The sequence below is a fragment of the Myiozetetes cayanensis genome, unplaced genomic scaffold, assembly GCF_022539395.1.
Source record: "Myiozetetes cayanensis isolate MyiCay16 unplaced genomic scaffold, myiCay2020 scf12, whole genome shotgun sequence".
Classification (NCBI taxonomy): domain Eukaryota; kingdom Metazoa; phylum Chordata; class Aves; order Passeriformes; family Tyrannidae; genus Myiozetetes; species Myiozetetes cayanensis.
The window spans coordinates 287,547-306,408 of NW_026086826.1; the positions used below are offsets into that span (position 1 = coordinate 287,547).

Below are 18,862 nucleotides of genomic sequence, written 5' to 3' on the forward strand. Positions count from 1 at the left end.
TGAACTGTAGCGCGTGGGCTCAGAGATACAGTGCTGTTGTCGTAGCTTGGCTTGCTTGTTTTGTTTGGTAGCTCAGAGAAAAGTTGGAAGTTTTAGAAATGCTTGCCCTTTGGATAAACTGGTTCAGAGAATTATTTTACAGAACTGCGTGATTCAAAAAAAGTTGTGTAAATCATGCTTGTTTGTATTCCTTTGTAGCTTGTAGTTGTCCATTTAGCAAATCAAGCACCTGAGAACTCCATGCATTCACTTTATCTGAAAGAACTGCTCGGTATACATCTCATCTCATTTCATGGGGAGGATGAAGGATGTTGATATCAATAGATTTCATTTGACTTCAGAATATTTTGAAGCAAACCCTAATTATGTGCAATTTTAAGCCAGTTGACAGATAGCCTTTTAAAAACAAGCTTGTAACTTTTGACATATCGAGCCTCAAAATGAGGATTGGTTTTTGCATTTAGAATTTCTCTATAGGAGTGAGAACTTGCCACCAAATTGTTCTTTGAGCATGTAACAATAAAACTGGTTGCTATGTTTTCTTGTAGCAGGAACATTTCAACAAACATTTTATCAGGACACATATTAAAATAATCATGAAAATGTGTGAGGCTTTTAATTGTGCGGTTTCATTACAGAAAATTGTTACTACCTTGCAGAGGGTGGTACTGAGAAAGGCATTTTTGTCTATTATAATTTTTGTTAATTTCTTAATCTCATTGTGAATCTGCATTTTATAGCTTAATTCCAGATCAACAGTAGATTATAGTCTTGCATAATTGTAACACATAGCAAACCCCTTGCTACGGTGTATCCAAACTTCCACATTCTAATATCCAAGGGACTGAAAAACGTAATTATTTAGAATAGAGTGAAAAAACCCAGAACTCAGATGTTTACTAGATCAGTGCTCTGAAGACTATTTCCACTTCTTTCTTTTTCATGTTTCTGTGAAATTTTTGTTATTTTATTTTTCCAGCTAATTGGAGAGTGGGGATTACAGCACTGTGATGTTGTCTTTCCCACCCTATGGTCACCTGCCAAGTTCTGTAACTGTGTCTTCAGTGTGTCTCCATTTCATAAATGAAAGCTCCTTATGTCAGGAGCTTTGTGGATTTCTTTCCAGCCACTCTGCATTTCCAGACATTTGTGACAGCACTGGGTAAACTGCACTAATGGGCTCAGAGGAAAGTAGTCTGCTAGTTTTAAAATCTATTCTAAAATATTCCACTGTTGATGAGTGATTATTTATCTGTACCCAAAGAATGCAGGGAATTAAAAAAGACCTCCTGGCAATCTATTCTGTGTAGTATTTCACCTAGGTACATAGGAAGATGCTTGAGAATTGTTAATTTTCTTTGAGAGGTCTTGTCATATGTACCATGGCTTAAGGTCTGAAGTTGTGTTTTCAGTTCATGTATGTAAAGTTAAGCACATGCATAGTCCATGGAGCCTTTTAAACTGGGCACCAGTAGTGTCACAATAGCTTAGAAGGAAGGAAGAAGTTCACATTGAAAACAGCACATTGAATGATAGAGTGTTGTCTCTGTTTGGGAACATAGAGTATTTTAGTAGTAGGTGATTCTACCATTCTTAATGCTTAAATCTATTAGATTAAATCAATTTTAAATGTGCATATGCAATCTAGTATCTTTTTGTTAGGGTACACATTAGTAGTTTCATAGTTACTGGTATAATCCAAGTTAGGTTGAAGAATCTCATTGACTTCTTCGGAATAGATTCTCAAGTTGCACTGCTTTATTTTCAGTTTGAATTTTATTCTGCCTTCTCTTTTTTTTTTTTTTTTTTTGACCTGATTTAATTAACCTTTTTCTGGGATGCTTATTCTTTGGGAAAAAAAAAATCAAACCAAAACAAAAACCTGGGGTCTAATGGCATGCAATTCCTATTTAGAGATGAAAAATAATCTTTTCAGCTCCCCGCTGCATCAAGATGTGAACTGAAGGATCATGAAAGGCAGAGGAGGGAGGAATCTGGTGCAAATAACAGGAAATAAGAGGGATTTGTTAAAAAATACTTGTAGGTAATCTAGGCCAGAGGAATATTTTTCAGGGAATTCACTAACATATTATGATACACTTTGTGTAACAGCACAAAATACTCTTAATTTTTAATTTTCTGTAATGTGTTACAACTTGTTATCAAGGAAACAGGGCTCATTCCATTAACTGTGAAACCACTCTTCCCACTGTCCTGTGCTCTTTACTGAGGCACCTTTGCATCTTGCTCAGACTGTTCCCTTAGATGGACTCAGGCATCTGCTTTGGTCTCTGTCTGTGTGCAGCATTTCCCTCCCCAACAAGAATATCCTGCTTCTCCTGTCCCTGGAGGAAAAAAGATGCTTTTTGCTTTTCATTTTTTTTCTTTTTTATCCTGTCTCCTTGGACAGGATTGTGTGCAATGTATCTCTCCTCCTGGCACTCTCACACCCTTGCCGGGCAGCTGTAAAGATAACATCTCATCTTTTTTTTCCCTGTAGAGCACTTTTAGTCGAAGTGCTTGTTTATATAAAAATGTGCTAACCTGAGGAAGATGCATTCATTTCTTTTTCACAAATCTTTCTCCATTTCTAGATTAACCATTTTTGTTCAGCTACCCTTGCATCTGTGTGGTTGAGCAACAAACCTTCACCAATTTATGTGTGTCAGGATTTCAAGAGGGAAATGGTATATGCAGCAGGAACTGCAATCCTTTTCTCTCTGAGTGTGAATTCAGAGATTTCTGACAGCTAACTTGCTCCATAAGTCCCAGTTTGAAAATAGAATGCTCTCTTCTATATTATTAAAAGCAATCTCTTAGAAACAAGTCTTTCAGGTAGACTACTAGCGAGATATGCCTCTTCATTGCTGTAGCTGAACACGGGTTATGGGTTATGCTTATTTTATAAGTAAAAACTTGTCACAACTGTAAGACCTGACTCAGAATTTGATGTAATCATAACCTGACAATGCTGCTGCTCTTACTGTGCATGATGTGGGTGAGTCCTGCTCTAAGCCTTGCTACATCAGGTGGCAGAGGCTCCCCACAGAGCAGTGTGTGCTCCAAGTCTTTTCCTTCAGCTGTGCTCTAACCTAGGACTAGGGCTTGACAATAATAACAAATCAAGAGATGTTAGCCAAGAAAAGGTGCCTAGGGAGGACCTGGGTCAGAGAACGAAGTGACTCTGGAGTGATTTCTGCTGTATAGAATTCAAGAAGATAGTGAGAAGGATGTGTAGGAGCTTGTGCTGCCTCTGCCCTGCAGTGTTGTATCCCAGTGCTCTGTCAGAGTGGGTGCCTTTCCTTCCAGCTCTCTCTCCTCAGCAGCAGCCCTTCATCTACTGCTCTCAGAGGTGTCTTCCTCTGTCTTCCAAGTGACCATTCCTCCAGTTAGAGAACTGCTCATCTAAAGGGTAGTTTGAGGAACAGTTGCAGTTTACCTGGAAAAATTGCAGCTTCCTCAGAAGGCTGGTATTAGGTTTTCTTGCCTCAGAATTGGAACTCCTCATTACTGCGCTGCTGGGGACATAGAAAGCACGGAGGTGTAAACAGGGACAAGTCTACTGCTCCCATGGCTTAGTGTACAATTCACAGGTAGTGCTTTGAGTAATGTATCCCCCCAGATGAGATGCAGTGTCTCTCACCTGTCACTTGACATGGTGGGAAGAAAAGCTGAAACTGTCCCATTCCATCCTGTATTTGCCCTTTGGAAAGGAACAAAGGAAAGGACTGTATCCTATGTAAATATTTTTGAAAACTACTGATTTAGAACTGCTGGTGTTTTGGTATTCAGTTAAATGGTTGTTTGGAGATGGGCTACTGAAGAGAAGTGAAGCAGTTGTAAAACAATTTTGAATTATTATACACAAGTTTAAGGCAGAATACAGTTTATTAGTATGGGACAGTGCTTGTGAAAAGTGAAAATCCTAGAGTGAGGTTTAATACAGAGTACAGTCCCGTTGCTTCATTTTCCATTTGGCCGAACTCTGAATTGTCCATAGAATACTCTAAAGGTGACCATAAATCTTTACTTTCAGTTCATGTTATGTATGCTAAAAAGTTGACTGGTTGAAAGTCACAGACCCTGAGTGTTGGTACATTCTATTTATATACTAGAGAATATTCTTTAAAGAATAGAATAGTTTCTATATAATGAAAAGCAGTAATTCAACAATGCAGTGCAGTTCAGAGCCTTCACAATACAGTGTGTTACAGTAACATTAAGCAGATAGTTTTCTGTGATTGTAAGCTGAATGAAAGCTCTGTGAGCTGCTTGGTTTTTGTTAGCATATCATAGCTTGTTAATCATGCTGTATTAGTAAAGGGCTGATCTTTCTCACAGTGAAATGTTAGTCCTCTTAGCATTCTTCCAAATTTGTTAAAAGTTTTTAGTCAGTACAGCAAAGAAACAACTGCCAGGCATTTGAGTACATGCATGGAAGTCCTTAATCAGCAAACAGACAGGAACTAAACACGTCTTGTACTGTGGTGGTATTCTTAGCTTGAGAAACAGATAACATGCAATATCCAGTGAGTCACTGTGCCCAGCACTGCTTTTGCTTCACAGTGGTTTTAAGGAGGATGAATGCTTTGCTTTCCCGTCTCTGTGTCTAATTTTAGTATGCCAGCAGGCCCGAGGACTTTCAGGCCACCTTCTTGGATAATGCCATCCAAAACATTAAAACTTCAAAATGGCTGGATGTTACTGCTGTGCTGTCTGACATTGTATCCGTGTATAAAACATCTCCTGTTCTTACTTTGTGGATAAATACACATGGTCCGCTAAGTGGACACGAGGGATACTCAGTCATCTTGTTACAAAGCAGATTTTGGCTCCTGGTACATTTGTGGCAGTCATAAGAGAACCATAATCTGTTCTTTTTATCCTTTTGTATTAATGGGCTACTAAGGGTAAATGTCTGTATTGAAAGGAAGTAAGATCGTACAGCTCTAAATATCTGGTTTTCTGTTTTCTTACCAAGGGTGTGACTTGTCCAGAACATACTTGTGTCTCTTCTCTCTCTGTTATGTGTGTAAACACACAGACAGACACAAATTAAAAATGAAGATTTGTAAGTAATGTTTTGGTAATTTTGTTAATGCTCATCTTATCCAGTCTTATGACCAATCATAAGTCATGGCTGAATTTGACTTTCCTGTAATTTTCTGCTATTTATAGCAGAAGAAATTCCTTGTGCTCTATATAAATCTCTTTTAAATACGTTCTGCAACCACCAAAAGCAGCAATAAAAACTAATCTAAAGCTAGTGGAAGAAACTTAGGCTACACATATAAATGGAGAAAAGAAGTGAAAGCATTTAAAAATCAGTAACATATTGTATATGTTTTGAAAACTCATAGGTTTTTTTGAGGCAACCTGCCAAAGACAGTGTTTGTTTCCTTGCAGACTTTGGTATAAGAGTGCTGCATGTCCAAAGTCATGTAGCAGTGTGTTTAGAAGTGGTTTATTCCCAAGTTTTTTTCCTAATCTTTTAACCCATTAGTTGAGCTTTGTGGAGATAGAAATTAGTAGTATTGATTGAATTCAGTGTTATCTATTTGCATGTCCAAAATCTCCCATACCCAAATGAAAATCAGAAGATGAGGTAATAGAATTTCATTTTGAAAATTAATACTGCAAATGATTTTTCCTAGAAAGAAAATAATTGAATTGTAATGAACAAAGTTTTGTATGTACAATAACTTGATCAATCTTTTAAAATAAACAATTCCTTATACTTGTTATTAAAGGTGTTTCCATATTTAGTTTTCTGCTGTTTATATTTTCAGGATTTCTCTATAACAAAGTCTCTTACATTTTTTTAACACAGATATCTATCCATTCCAGAACTATTTTTTGCTACAACCAGAGACGGAAATGGCATGACTGGAGTTTTAAGTAATTTGACTTTGACCATTTCGCCATTTTCTGAGAACTTGGAACAGAATTTGAACTCTACTTCTGCACTATCCTAGGTTATAATGCCGTCCTTTTCTAATGAGGGAGGTATGCTGGTCTTGGATTTTTAATATAACCTATTAATTATTCAGTGTACTTGTACCTCTTAATTGCGATGAAGTACGTTTTTTTATCTTTAGTTCATTTGTATATGTTATTTGAGATATAAAAATGTTAATAGTTGCAACGTTATTTTTCAAAGATAACCATGGAACTGATCCTCTGACTTTGAGTTCAGCACTATCCTATCAAGGCACAACTAAAAGAAAAGTCAAAAAGAAGAAGAACAATGGAGTCATCACTGCGAATATCTCTGGCACAAAATACGAAATTGGTAGGGAGCTGCATATTTTGTTTTCATCCTAATAGCCATTTATGTGAGCAAATTACTAACTAATGGAGTGAATCAACAGACTTTGCATCAAGCTGACAAATTAAAATAATGCACGCATTTGCTTTTGGAACTACTGTACCTGGACTGAGGAGGCATTCTTGTCCTTATTTCCACTGACACTTACAGGCATCACTGGTTTAAAATTAACTTATGTCACATCCACGATTAAGTTTAACTGCTGTACGAGTGGACTTTTACCAGATGATTGGGGAATACACTGAAGCTTTTTTCAGCTCCCATCAGTGGTTGTGCTCTGACTTCTGCCTCAGTACAAGGTGCTGGAACATTTCAATGGCCGGTTTGCAATAGGCTGATGGAAATATTGCAAGACAAATAGCTTGCATGCTAACATTGTTCTCAGACAAAGGGTCATATATTGGAAGTGCTTAAAATCTTTATTGATTTTTTAAAAATTTGAAAATTAATCCATTTTACCGTTTCCAAATGGTCCCTATATATGTGATTTCTTCACAGTACGTATAGTAGTGAAAGAAATGGGATTTAAGAAAGCACCCGATGAAGATGAAACAGCTAATCTTATATGGAGTGATTGTGCTGTGCAACAGGAGAAGATTGCTGAGCTTCAGAACTATCAGGTAAAGTGGTAGTTAAGATTTTTGACACGTTTCAGTAAACTGCTTCACTCTGAAATATTCAGTAATGTATCAATGCTCAGTTTCACTTGTATGGAGGGCAAAAAAACCACACAAAACACAATCAAGCAAACTCAATAAGGCTGTACCACTGCATATCTAAAATCCTATTCTCTTTTCCAGAGTTATTTGTTCATACCACTTGGAATCTGGTGTTTAAATATTTGGGGCTGTTCTTTCATGTTTTGTCTGCCAGTTGGGGGTGTTGTGAATATCAGAGTTTGAAAGAAGATGCAAAATGTCATTTATAAGTATCTCATAAGCTTTTAAGCAGTAAGTTAACAACCAGAGCTCTCTCCACAGTTTCTGTGAATAAATAATTTGGTTTCTTTACCACTAATTTGTGATAGCATTCTTTGTTCCTAGATGGCTTGGTGAATAAGGGTATGATAGTCTCATGTATGAAATGAAATCAACGGGCACTTATGTTGATGGAGGAGAATAGAACTTACAGCATCTTTGGTATTGCTAAGAATATGTAGTATAATGTAAGATATTATCTTAAATAATTTAGATTTAATACTAATTATTTTTACCTGAGCATGCAGTTGAACATTTTAAATGATTGTATTAGGTATACCAGAAAAACTAGAAAGTATCAACCAGCTTTCTTTTTTTTCTACTTCCTCAGAGAATCAACCATTTTCCAGGAATGGGAGAGATATGCAGAAAGGATTTTCTGGCAAGAAACATGACTAAGTAATATTTCTTTTAATATTAAGAAGTTTTTCAGCTGTAGTATTTAATGCAATACAATATGGAACTCTTGCTTATGAAGTTTGTTCATTTTTGCTAAGAAACTGTGAGAGGACCAAGAATAATTTCCAAAGTTCATTAATAACTTTTGCTTTGGTCCTGGATCTGTAGTATTGGAGTGGGCTACTGTATCTCTCCAATTGACTTCAGTGGAAAATGATGTGGGTTCAGTTCTCTCTCTGCACATTGAAGAATGTAGGTGAGCCTTGAATTATTGTACAATAAACTTAATCCATAATACACCCAGGTATATATCCTATAGTGGTAGAACAGAAAAAAGGACTAGTCTGTGGATGGATAGTGAGTCTGGATGCAGTCCTGTGCAATGTGCTCTAGGATAGCTCTGCTTGAGCAGGGAGGTTGGACCAGATGACCCAAGGTGAAGCATCTTATTGTTTATATAAGAAGTAAGTCAGTGAGGCTCATTTGTCTAATTACAAGTTCTCGCTCTAGTGGAATAACTGGCTTCTGAGGAGTTATCCTCACTGGGAATCTGTGAGCAAGACCTGCTACAATAACTATACTAAATAATGATTTGAATACTAAAACAATACTAAATAATGATTTGATGGCCTGGAAATAAGGAAAACTTTTGGGATAAATATGTGTCAATATTTTGGTTATTCTAATCTAAATTAGTTTGAAGAGCAATTATTAATAGAATTAATCTTTTGGATTCCAGCATTACTTATACTGCATTTACTGTTACCAGAACAGAATTTGTTTTCATATTAATGTACTTAATGTGATATCTCCTCTTTCTCTTTCAATTTCTTTCTCTTCTCTTTTCTGTTTTGTAACTAGAATACATAGCATGTAGAATGCAAATATTGTGTGCATTGCTGTGGTGTCTGCATGTCCTACATGTGGACCAGAGCTCCTATGTGTCAGCAGTGCTTCACAAGCACTTTTCACTGCCCTCAAGTGGGGCACTGGACTTAAAGTGCAAACACACAGATAGCACATGGAGGCAAACCCAGTTATTTGGAGAGGCCTTGGAAGCAGTTGGTCAGCTTTGTACACAGTAGTAAAATGGACAAAAGGCTCTTGTTATCATGTACACATTCTTTCAAATCCAGTCCAGTAATACCTCTCTCAAGCTACTGAATTCTGAGTTTGAAACACAGTTTAAAGTTACTCAATACTGAGATTCCACATATAGATAGGACAGGAATAATTGCTCTGATAACTCTGGGTCAAACATCTGTGTTGTGACTTCACTCAGTGTCCATACAGGTAGCAGGGTTTTAATTCAGTCTGGTTTTTTCTTACTACTGGCCTCACAACTCAATGCTTAGTATTCATAATTTATAAAAATCAACATTATATGCCTTGAGACTGCTTGTGAAATCACAAGTCATTTGGGATACATGGTTGAGCAGGCTCTTGCGTGTAGAGTGCAGGAGTTTTTTCCCTACAGCCGTTGTTCTGTCTTAAAATTTATTTAAACAGGATTGTGCAGAAAAACTAATTCTATGCTCTTGCTTTTCTGCTGCATGCCATCTTTTCTATTCCTAACTCTACTGATTACTATCACTGACAGTTCATGAAACTTTCTTGAGAATTGGTGGGGAGTAGAGTCTTTTTTTCTTTTACATTTGATGTTATACTGACCTCACCCTTCCATTTTATGCAAGTTATTGGGAATGGAGTGAAAGAGCAAATCTACCTGACTGTAGGCAAATACTATTCAGGAGGAAAGGCACTTCAGGAATTCCTTTTGCAGCTAATATCCAGGGTCTGGATCATAGGACAACATGGTTTTCACATGCAGAAGAGTGGAAGGGGGCAGTGTAATACGTAGCATATGTAATATGGAAGAAGACAACCCAGCAAAGAAAGTGAACAAGCAGTAATGGAACAGATAGAAAGAGGAATGTAATGGAGAACAAAAGCAGGCATGAGCAACATTTTCAAGGGTGATAATCAGAACACAGAAAAGAAAAAAAAAATAATAGAAGTGCCATTGTAGGGCCAACTAGATCTTAAGAGACCATTTTGAATGGACTCTTAGATGAAAGCTCCTTATGTGAAGGATAAGTGTGCTTAGAGAATGAATGCAGTAAATGGGAGTGCACAGGATGAATGGATCCATCTATGAGATGGTGTTTTTTTGCAGCTCCTTTGTTGTTTATATTTAAAAGATTCATGAACTGATCATGGGCCAAGAATCATTCTCATCCTTACCTACTCACTAACTTCCTTTCATACTTGAAAAGATGGAGGATTTTGAAACCTGGGCAGTGGAACCTGTGTTGTTGGACTGACAAGTCATGTCTTTAGTAAACTATGTTTGGTTCAGTACCTTAGACTCTGCTGAACAGAAAGTGCTCTGAGATCAAGAGCACAGTCTGACCACATCTGTGAGCTAAAATAGCACGCAGAGGAACAATAATTTGCTGTTTAATTCTCAGACCTCCTGGTAAGGACTGTGAAGGCTAAAGGATAGAGCAGCACAGTGAAAAAGTGGTTACCCACAGCAGTGGACAGCAGATGTACTGAAAAATAGGGCTATTGTAATGGAATAGGCCTTGATTCCAATGATGATGTTCCTAAGACCTTTCTGAATAGGGCCAAGTGAGGAAAGAAAAGAGCTGAATTCTTTTGTGGAAAGTTTTAGTGAGCCCCAGAACTTGTAAAAATGCTGAAGTATTCCTGTTCATATTATTAAGTGTTTGCAATCTACCCAATTATGCATCAAAAGGAAAAGGCAGTCACAAAATACTATTAATATATCTGGAATACTGTGAAGCTATATTCATTGAGGAGGGAGTGTGTGGATCAAAACCCTCGAGTAAGTTGAATCTCTAACATGTAACAGGATGCACATGATAAATAATCTGGAGAGGGATTTAAACTAACACAGAGATTGCTTTTTGCCTAAAAATAAGATAATTTCTGCTTAGACAAGCTACTCAGTTGGCAAAGTAATAACACTTGTAAATTTAGAGCAGATGGAGAGTAGTTTAACAATATGCATGAATCAGGAATTATAGTATCTACTTATGTTTTTTAAAAGTTTTCCTGAATATTTAGTGGTTTTCATTTAACTGGATTTCTAAAAATAATAGTTATGATGAAGCTGCAAAAGCACTGAACCTCATGCAGGACTACTATAGCTATTGTAGATTCTGCAGAGTATTTGTTGAGGAGCTGGCTACACAGTTTGGTGACAGCATATCTATTATACCAGTAGGGCTTGGCTACAGTCCCAGCCTTACAGATGTGGCTGACAGCTCCATTTTTTCCATTAGTATTTAAGCCACTTAAAGAAAAAGTATCTTATACTGCATCAGGATTATTATATAGGCTCCTAGTAGAAATGAAAAATGGAAATGTTATTTCCTCTTTTACACTTATCTTGATGTCTGTTATTAATATTTTTGCACCTTTGAAGAAACTCCAAATATCCCCAACCCTCTTCTTTGTGTGTGTTGATTCTCATACCTCCCCAAACACATAACAGTATGAAAATTAAAATACTTGCCAAATATCTCTCTGCCCCTCCTCCCCCCAAAATCTATATTTCTAAAATATTTCAAAGAATAGGAATAGCATGAAATCATCTGAGTAACTGGCCAAAAATTGTAACAGGAGTGAGATGGATGCCAAGAAATGAGATGGATGCCAGTAACGTAATAAGCACATTTGATAATAAGCAAAAATGCACAAGATAGTCTGTGTTTGAATATAACATATGCACATGCATATGAATATGTTACAGAGCTCAAACTATGCTTAAAGAAATGCAGAAGTTTGATTTCATGTTACAGAATTCCACTGAAAAAGTTCCCTTGTCAAATTGTTATAAATGCTTTTTAAACCTGAGGATTGAAACATCAAAGTAGTCAGAAGATTTTAACTCAATTAAACTTTCTTTTTACAGAATGATCAAGAGTCAGCCTCAGGAGTACAGTTTTATTCCTCGGACGTGGATCTTCCCTGCAGAATACACGCAGTTTCAGAACTATGTGAAAGAACTGAAGAAGAAACGGAGACAGAAAACTTTCATAGTCAAACCAGCTAATGGTGCAATGGGACATGGGTAAGTTGTGAGTCAACTGCAGTCTTCTTACCCATTAAAAGTGAAATCCAGTGCTAATAACAACATTAACAGAAGCTGTGTATTAGTAAGAATATTGTATTTCAAGGTCCACGGGTAGGGTAAAGGCTTCACAAGCCTCTAATAAGCTCAAATAATTATTAAGTTCACGATAATTTTATTTTGAATTTATGTACTGTGCTTAGACTTATGGGGTGAGACAATATTGGGCATAAAGGGGAAGGCTTTTGTGGCTGGAGGCTGTGGGGGTGTCTATGGGAGGATGTCAGGATGTGCCACAGTTCTGAGACCAGCCCAGATACCCCACTGCATTCCCAATTCACAACCAGTCAGAGAAGCAGAAACGTGTTTGAGAGCAGCAGCTGCAAGGTGTAGGAGAGAAGAGGAGATGCTCCTGGGGATGTGGCTGGAGGTGCACTCTTGGAAGGAGGTGACACCCACGCTGGAGGAGAGACACCCCAGAAGAGACTGCGACCTGCAGTTGAATTGAAATAGTTTTGTCTGTAACAGAGTTGCACAGTAAAAATCCAGTGAGAGAAATATTGCATTTGTATTATTAGTTCTTGTTGCTAGATATTTCAGTTATAGCTTTTATTGCTTTTAATATCAATTTGGACCATACAGTATAGTAAAGGTCTTAGTTATTTAGAATATATCAGAATTACTATAAAAGTAAGACCCCTGAAGTTTTCCATGTCCTCATTTTTCAGTCCTCTTGATAAGGACAAAGATAAGATGAAGGGAAAGGCACCAGCATAGTTCAGAGAAATGCCTGGAAGGTACTTCATTGTGATAGGAGTATTCAGCACCAAAACTCTGAAACATATCTTAAATAATACAGAATAAGATTAGGTAGCAAAGTTCTGGGAATTTGAGGTTAATAATTGTATACTGAAAAAGTAGCTTTTACAGTTATTTAAAAGTCTGTGTAGTTAAACACTGGGAGTTCATAATTCATATATAAACCTTTTTTTATTCTGATGTGGGGAAATTGGAAATACAGAAATACCGAGCTTAATCTGTGCCATTCTTAGTCAGGCAGATCAGTGTCCTGCTTTGCAAACATCATCAGTATGTCAGGTTAGCACTGAAAGTTCTTTGCAGCCTGTACCTCGTGCAGAAGTTGTGACAAAGACTGGAAGTCTATTTTTAGAGCTGAAGGGGGAATAATCACAGAAGCTGGAGACTGGTCGTTCTGCCAAACAATTTCTAAGTGCAGAGCAAACCCATTACTACAAAATCAAAGCAAGCATAAAGTTATTTTGAAATGGCTCATTGCCTGTTTTCATCCAGTGAAGAACCATAAAGGATAGGAAACCAAAAGCCGTGTAAGGGAATGGAACTTTTTCTCTGCCCTAAAAACTAGACATGTGAGTCTCTTTCTCTAGGTAGACTTTAGCCTGATTACCTGGCTGAGTGACCATGAAAATGTATTTCATAGAGTAATGTTCAAGTTTCACATTTTTAAAATAACTTTTGTTTTTACCAGGATCTCTTTAATAAGAAATGGAGAAAAGTTACAAGCTCAGGATCACTTAATTGTTCAGGAATATCTTGACAAACCATTTCTTATGGAAGGCTACAAGTTTGATTTACGTGTATATATTCTTGTAACCTCCTGTGATCCATTAAAAGTATTTTTATATCACGATGGACTAGTGAGAATGGGCACCGAAAAGTATCACCCCCCCAGTGACTCAAATTTGGTAAGTTGGAGTTCATTCCAGTTTATTGCTTATGCATATAGATTTCTACCTGTGCAGCATTTGGAGGAGGTAAAGTAAAATAAATTGGGGTGTGAGATTTAATTTGATGCTCATTTGGATGAACTTCTGCATTTTCACGGAAAAGAAAAATTCAAATGAAAGGTCTTTACTCATGCTTTTCAAAATCACAAGCATAGCCATATTACTGCTTATATATAAAAATTTTATATGACTGCATGAATGTGTGCTACATGCACACATAATTAAATGTTTTCTACAAGAAAGCAAAAGATATCAATTATTGACATTCAACCCAGAAAAAATAAAGTAAATCAATTCACTTCAAGAACAGTCACTTTGCTTTTATGTTCATGGGCCAGACAGTCTGGGCTGGGGTGGGAGGTGGTAATAAGTTTTATCTCCTGTTAGATCACGGTTTAATGTCCCTGAAGTTTAGAGCCTGTGCTGAGGGTCCTGCAAGGTTTCAGTCTTGTCTTGGGAACTTAACGCAGAAAAGAGAGGAGCAGCAGCACCAGGGCCCAGTGTGGGAGGGGGTCACTGCAGCCCCTGAACTGGGGGGATCTGCTGCTCTTTGTCAGTGACCGCTTCAGCAGGGACAGGAGAACACACCTGGCAGCTTTAGGATGATCCAGGAGGGCTGCCTGTAAACTTAGGGAAAACCAAGAAATGGTGAGGGACATGCTGAAGATATTGGACACTTTCATGCCCCTGTTCACTGTGTAGCATCTTGCCCTGCTCAGGGGTGTAACCCTTCTCTTCTGGCACTGACTAAAATGCAGATGTGTAAGAAAGAAGTAGATTTGAAGCGCTGGTAGATTTGAGTTTTTTATACCTCACTCCATACTCCAGTCTATATTTCTTTTTCCATAACATATACTTTTAGAGCTACTTCAGTGTAATTATGTAGCAGACAACACATGTAGAGCCTTTCTCCCTACTTGCAACTTAAAGTTGTGACTGTGTCTTCGTGCACCTTTGAAAAATGCAGGTATAATTTGTAGCCCAGCACAAATGCTGTATTTGGAAGAGTTCCAGTACTATATTTGGAATAGCCTGCTTTTAATATTTTTGTTTTGCTGCTAATCTCGGCATTAGCAGCACTGAAATATGCTCTGAGCGGATAAATGGAACAGGCAGTTGTTTCTGTGTTCTCACAACTGCTCATGCTCTGGTTTGTCTATTGTATGAAGTAACCTGGCTTGTCCCTAATGACATTGTTCTCTGGATGACATTGTTCCATAGTGACATTGTTCCAAATAACTTCAGACTATTAGCTCGGGTGTTTAACAAAACACTTTCATTTTTTTTGTAGTCTGAAAAATAATTACTTTTGTATGAAATAATTTGAATTTCATGAAAAGATTACAGTTATGATGACTTAAAACCAATAGATTTCAGTATGATTCTCGATATTTGAAAGTAATTGAAAGCCATGGGACAAAGTCATTACTTCTAGTGCTACAGTGTATTTTTAACTAGCTTGCAATTAAATTGTTTTGTTAATTTCATGAAGTTTTTTTGAACATAAGGAAGTGTAGTAAGACAAATGACAGCAGAAGGCTTGTGTTATCTATCAAAGAGGAAACGGAACAGAAAACTTATGGTCAACTTAGAGTATCAACTACTCTCACGTATGTAATCAAACATGACAGAGAACTGTGATGAGGACAGTCCTCAGGGTAGTGTAAGTGGAAAACTAAATTAATATCTGCACTGGGAGGTAATGTAAATCTACAGATCATGATTTATAAATTGGCCTTGGAAAGGAAATTTTTTTTTTTTTTAATTCAACTGATAACATGAATCTAATGCTGGTGGCATTTTACTCCTTAAGGTAACTGTAGTACTCACTCATTTATGTTATGCATGTCTTGAAATTTACCTCCCTCTGATGTATGGCTACCAGCCAGTTAAAAATGAGCAATTTTGGCAGCTATCAACGTACCAGATGAGTTTATCTGTAAAAGATATTTTAAAGTATCACTATAATGAGATCATATCTCATAAATAAGCTACAGTGAAAACTGAAATGTGGGATTGTCTATGAAAAACAGATGCCAGAGCGTTTTTTAGCACTTTTAAAGTAGCTCTTCAAAATACCATCTTTATTGTTTGCTTGTCGTGGAATGTAGTCATTCTGTAAGTCATCATAATTGCTTTTCACATTTTTAGCTAGTTTTTTTTACATACAGACCTGTAAAAATGGCAGATATATTATATTATCTAACCAGATGTTGAGTGGTAGATCAGTGGACTGCAGCTGGCTTAAATATGAGCCCAGGTTTTGTTGGAAGAAGGTTAGAACATTCAGCTTTCAGTATAAATCTCCAAGAATTGGAAACACTAAATCTTCATATAATGTATTTATAAATATGAACTGTTTGGCTCTGTCATTATTGATGTACTTTTAAAATTTTCATTATTTTGAATTGACCATTCTGGAGTTGTATTTAAGGTTTTTTTAAATGTCCTTTCTCCCTTTTTTTAGAGTCAATTGTATATGCATCTGACTAACTACTCTGTCAATAAACATAATGAACACTTTGAACGGGATGAAACAGAAGACAAAGGAAGCAAACGCTCCATAAGATGGTTTACTGAGTTTCTAGAAACAAATAATCTTGATGTCTCCAAATTCTGGAGTGATATTTCAGTAAGATAAACTAATGCACTCTTATTTATTTTGCATGTTCTTAGAAAATTAGTTGCTTCTGTTTTACTGCAATACAGAATGATTTCTGAAAGTTTATTAATCCAGATTCTCATTCATGCCACAAAGGGCATACTGTAAGTGATTGTTATGTTTTTTAAAAGGCAAACTTCGGAGTCTGATTACAAATTTCATGTTAACATTTTTCTGATGATCAGAAGTCCTTTAAAACAGTTATTCACATAAGTAGTGTGATACAAAGGAACCATCCCATTTAAATTCTTGGAGACTTTTCTAAAGTGAATTTTATCTGTGAATATTTACGTTACGGTAGTCAGTATGGTATATATCTATGGACTTTGAGCAACACCACTAAAGTGGCTGCATTACAGGTGTCTTTAGGTGAGGAACAGGCCTGTTAGAGCTTAGAGCTGTATGTACGATTCTGAGAATACTTGCTGAACTATATTGCAAAATGAAATGGGTGAAGATTGGCTATACTGTACTATGTTCCCAATATGCTTTTATTATTTAACTTATTATATTTCTCAAAGTTCATATGTACCACGGAAAGTATAACAATAGAGTCTAGAACTATATAAAATTGTATTTGTTCCTCTGTGGGGATAGTTTATTTATTATAGACTATTTGTTTGATATTTTCTTTTTTTTTTTAGTAGATGCATACATGAAATTTAAAATAGTAAAATGTGAAACATAGTAATTCAGTATATACCGGTGTCTTCTGTCCTGATGAATTTTTCTGAAACAAATCCCTGCAGGAACTGGTAGTGAAGACTCTCATCGTTGCAGAGCCGCATGTTCTTCATGCTTATCGCATGTGCAGGCCAGGCCAAGCCCCAGGAAGTGACAGCGTCTGCTTTGAGGTCCTGGGATTTGATATTCTGCTGGACAGAAAACTAAAACCATGGCTCCTAGAGGTAAACCTCTTTATACAGATGTAAAGTCAATTTTTAGGAGTAAAGGTAACCAAGCCTCAGCTGAACCTGTATCTATGTAGGAAAATCGGTGCATTGCACAAGGTACTGTTGTTGGGTACATAAATGGTGCTTGTTCTGCAGCACCCATATGGAAACACTACCCTGCAGTGATTTTTGGATACTCAAGTAAAAGTAATTGTTTTCCTGGACAACTGTTGCATATCAGATGTTTTTGAATGTTTTAATGGAATTGTGGTGTTAATCTAGTTGTTACTGTAGATAGAAGACATTGATTACATAGATTTCCTTCAGAAGTATGGCTGTGTAATATGGCTCTGGCAACTTTTGTGAATGTATGCTCCTAACTTTCTATCTTTTGGGGATATGTGTTCTTTTTCTCTCCTATGCTTTTTAAAAACACCCCCATAAACAGAGGAAACTAATTCAGTATACATGAAATACTGCAAGCAATTGGCAGAAATGGACTGGAAGAAGCATTTCTCCTCTGATGTGTTTGTTAGTGGTACAGTTAAGCTCAAGTGGTGCTCACACACATTTTCAAACAGAAATGTTTGTCTGTTGTGTCTCTTTAATTGCACTATTAATGACATATAGATAAAGCTCACTTGTCTTTTCCAGATTGTTTTATGTCATTCTGTTAAGTGGCTGGGAGGCTATGCTGCTGGAGGAAAACAGCAAAATGTATTAAAAATCTGTCTATTGACAGTAATTCATGAACATGATTTGGCTACTGATGAGCAAAATGTACACAATTAATTTACTGAATTATAACCTCATTCTTAGGCCATTAATACTGCCAACGACTGTGTTGTCATTCTTATTTCTCTTGGAGGTTCATCATAATTTTAATTAGAACAATAAAATTCCTCCACTGTTGCCACGCAGACAGCGGCGTATTTGGTGGCTTTGATGTTCTTGCCAAAAGCAGCACATGACATGAACTTAGTCTGTACTACATTGACATCTTCTGTTTTTGTCCAGTGAAGCCTGCTGTCCCTTTGATTTAGTGCTACACTTCCAGATTGCCATCTATAGATTGCCTGTAGCTTGCATATAAGTGTATGTAGTTATTTAAGTGCAGATTAAAGTTGGTCCGTGTGACATTTCATCAGCCGTGCAGCAAAAGCTGATAGAGCTCTTCTGTGAGGGATGGTGAGGCAGCCTGTGTAGTAAGTCCATCTGAAGGACACACCTCAATGTCCTCTCATGTTTACATGAGGTATGGAGATTCTGGGGGGCTTGATTCACCACTTATGATACTGGGTCTCAGAAGAGAATCATAGTATCCCAGACTTCTGGTTTATGAGAGAGAAAGCTTGTAAGGGAGTAAATGCTGCTCCAGTAGTTTGAGTTGCTGGAGAATACTTCAGGGCTTGGAGTTGTATGCCTGGTTACTAATTTTTTTTGTTCATACAAAAGTCTAAGTACTTTGCTAGACATTTAACTAAAATAACAGAAATTTCAAACTTTGCAACTACTCAGTTTCTATATTTGTCCACTATTTTTTACTGTGCTTGTTCATGTTTTTTGCAGCACTCTGACAACAGAGTACTTATATGTATGCACACTGTATGTATGGTCCATGTAGTGTAGTAAAGATCAAATATTCAATGTATATAAACACACTATGCATAATATTCCATGTGTATATATGTGCACATATATAGATAATTTTTTTTTTCTAAAACAGTTCTGGCTT

General features: G+C 36.9%; 1 protein-coding gene across 9 annotated transcripts in view; it reads left to right on the plus strand.

Moving 5' to 3' along the window:
• Window positions 1-18,862, plus strand: part of TTLL7 (tubulin tyrosine ligase like 7) — a 62,883-nt gene that overhangs the window by 14,370 nt on the left and 29,651 nt on the right. For 6 of the 9 annotated variants that reach the window (XR_007627806.1, XM_050307409.1, XM_050307414.1 and 3 more), the window contains exons 3-10: window positions 5,831-6,006; window positions 6,161-6,292; window positions 6,827-6,948; window positions 7,637-7,704; window positions 11,648-11,806; window positions 13,314-13,530; window positions 16,040-16,204; window positions 16,984-17,142. Coding sequence is in view for 8 of the 9 variants with exons in the window: in XM_050307409.1 (XP_050163366.1) it covers window positions 5,982-6,006; window positions 6,161-6,292; window positions 6,827-6,948; window positions 7,637-7,704; window positions 11,648-11,806; window positions 13,314-13,530; window positions 16,040-16,204; window positions 16,984-17,142 (1,047 nt within the window). In the remaining variant the exon portion in view is untranslated. Of the gene's footprint in view, window positions 1-5,830; window positions 6,007-6,160; window positions 6,293-6,826; window positions 6,949-7,636; window positions 7,705-11,647; window positions 11,807-13,313; window positions 13,531-16,039; window positions 16,205-16,983; window positions 17,143-18,862 lie in introns of those variants that run through there. The other 3 variants (XM_050307412.1, XM_050307411.1, XM_050307416.1) reach the window with 2 other exon arrangements.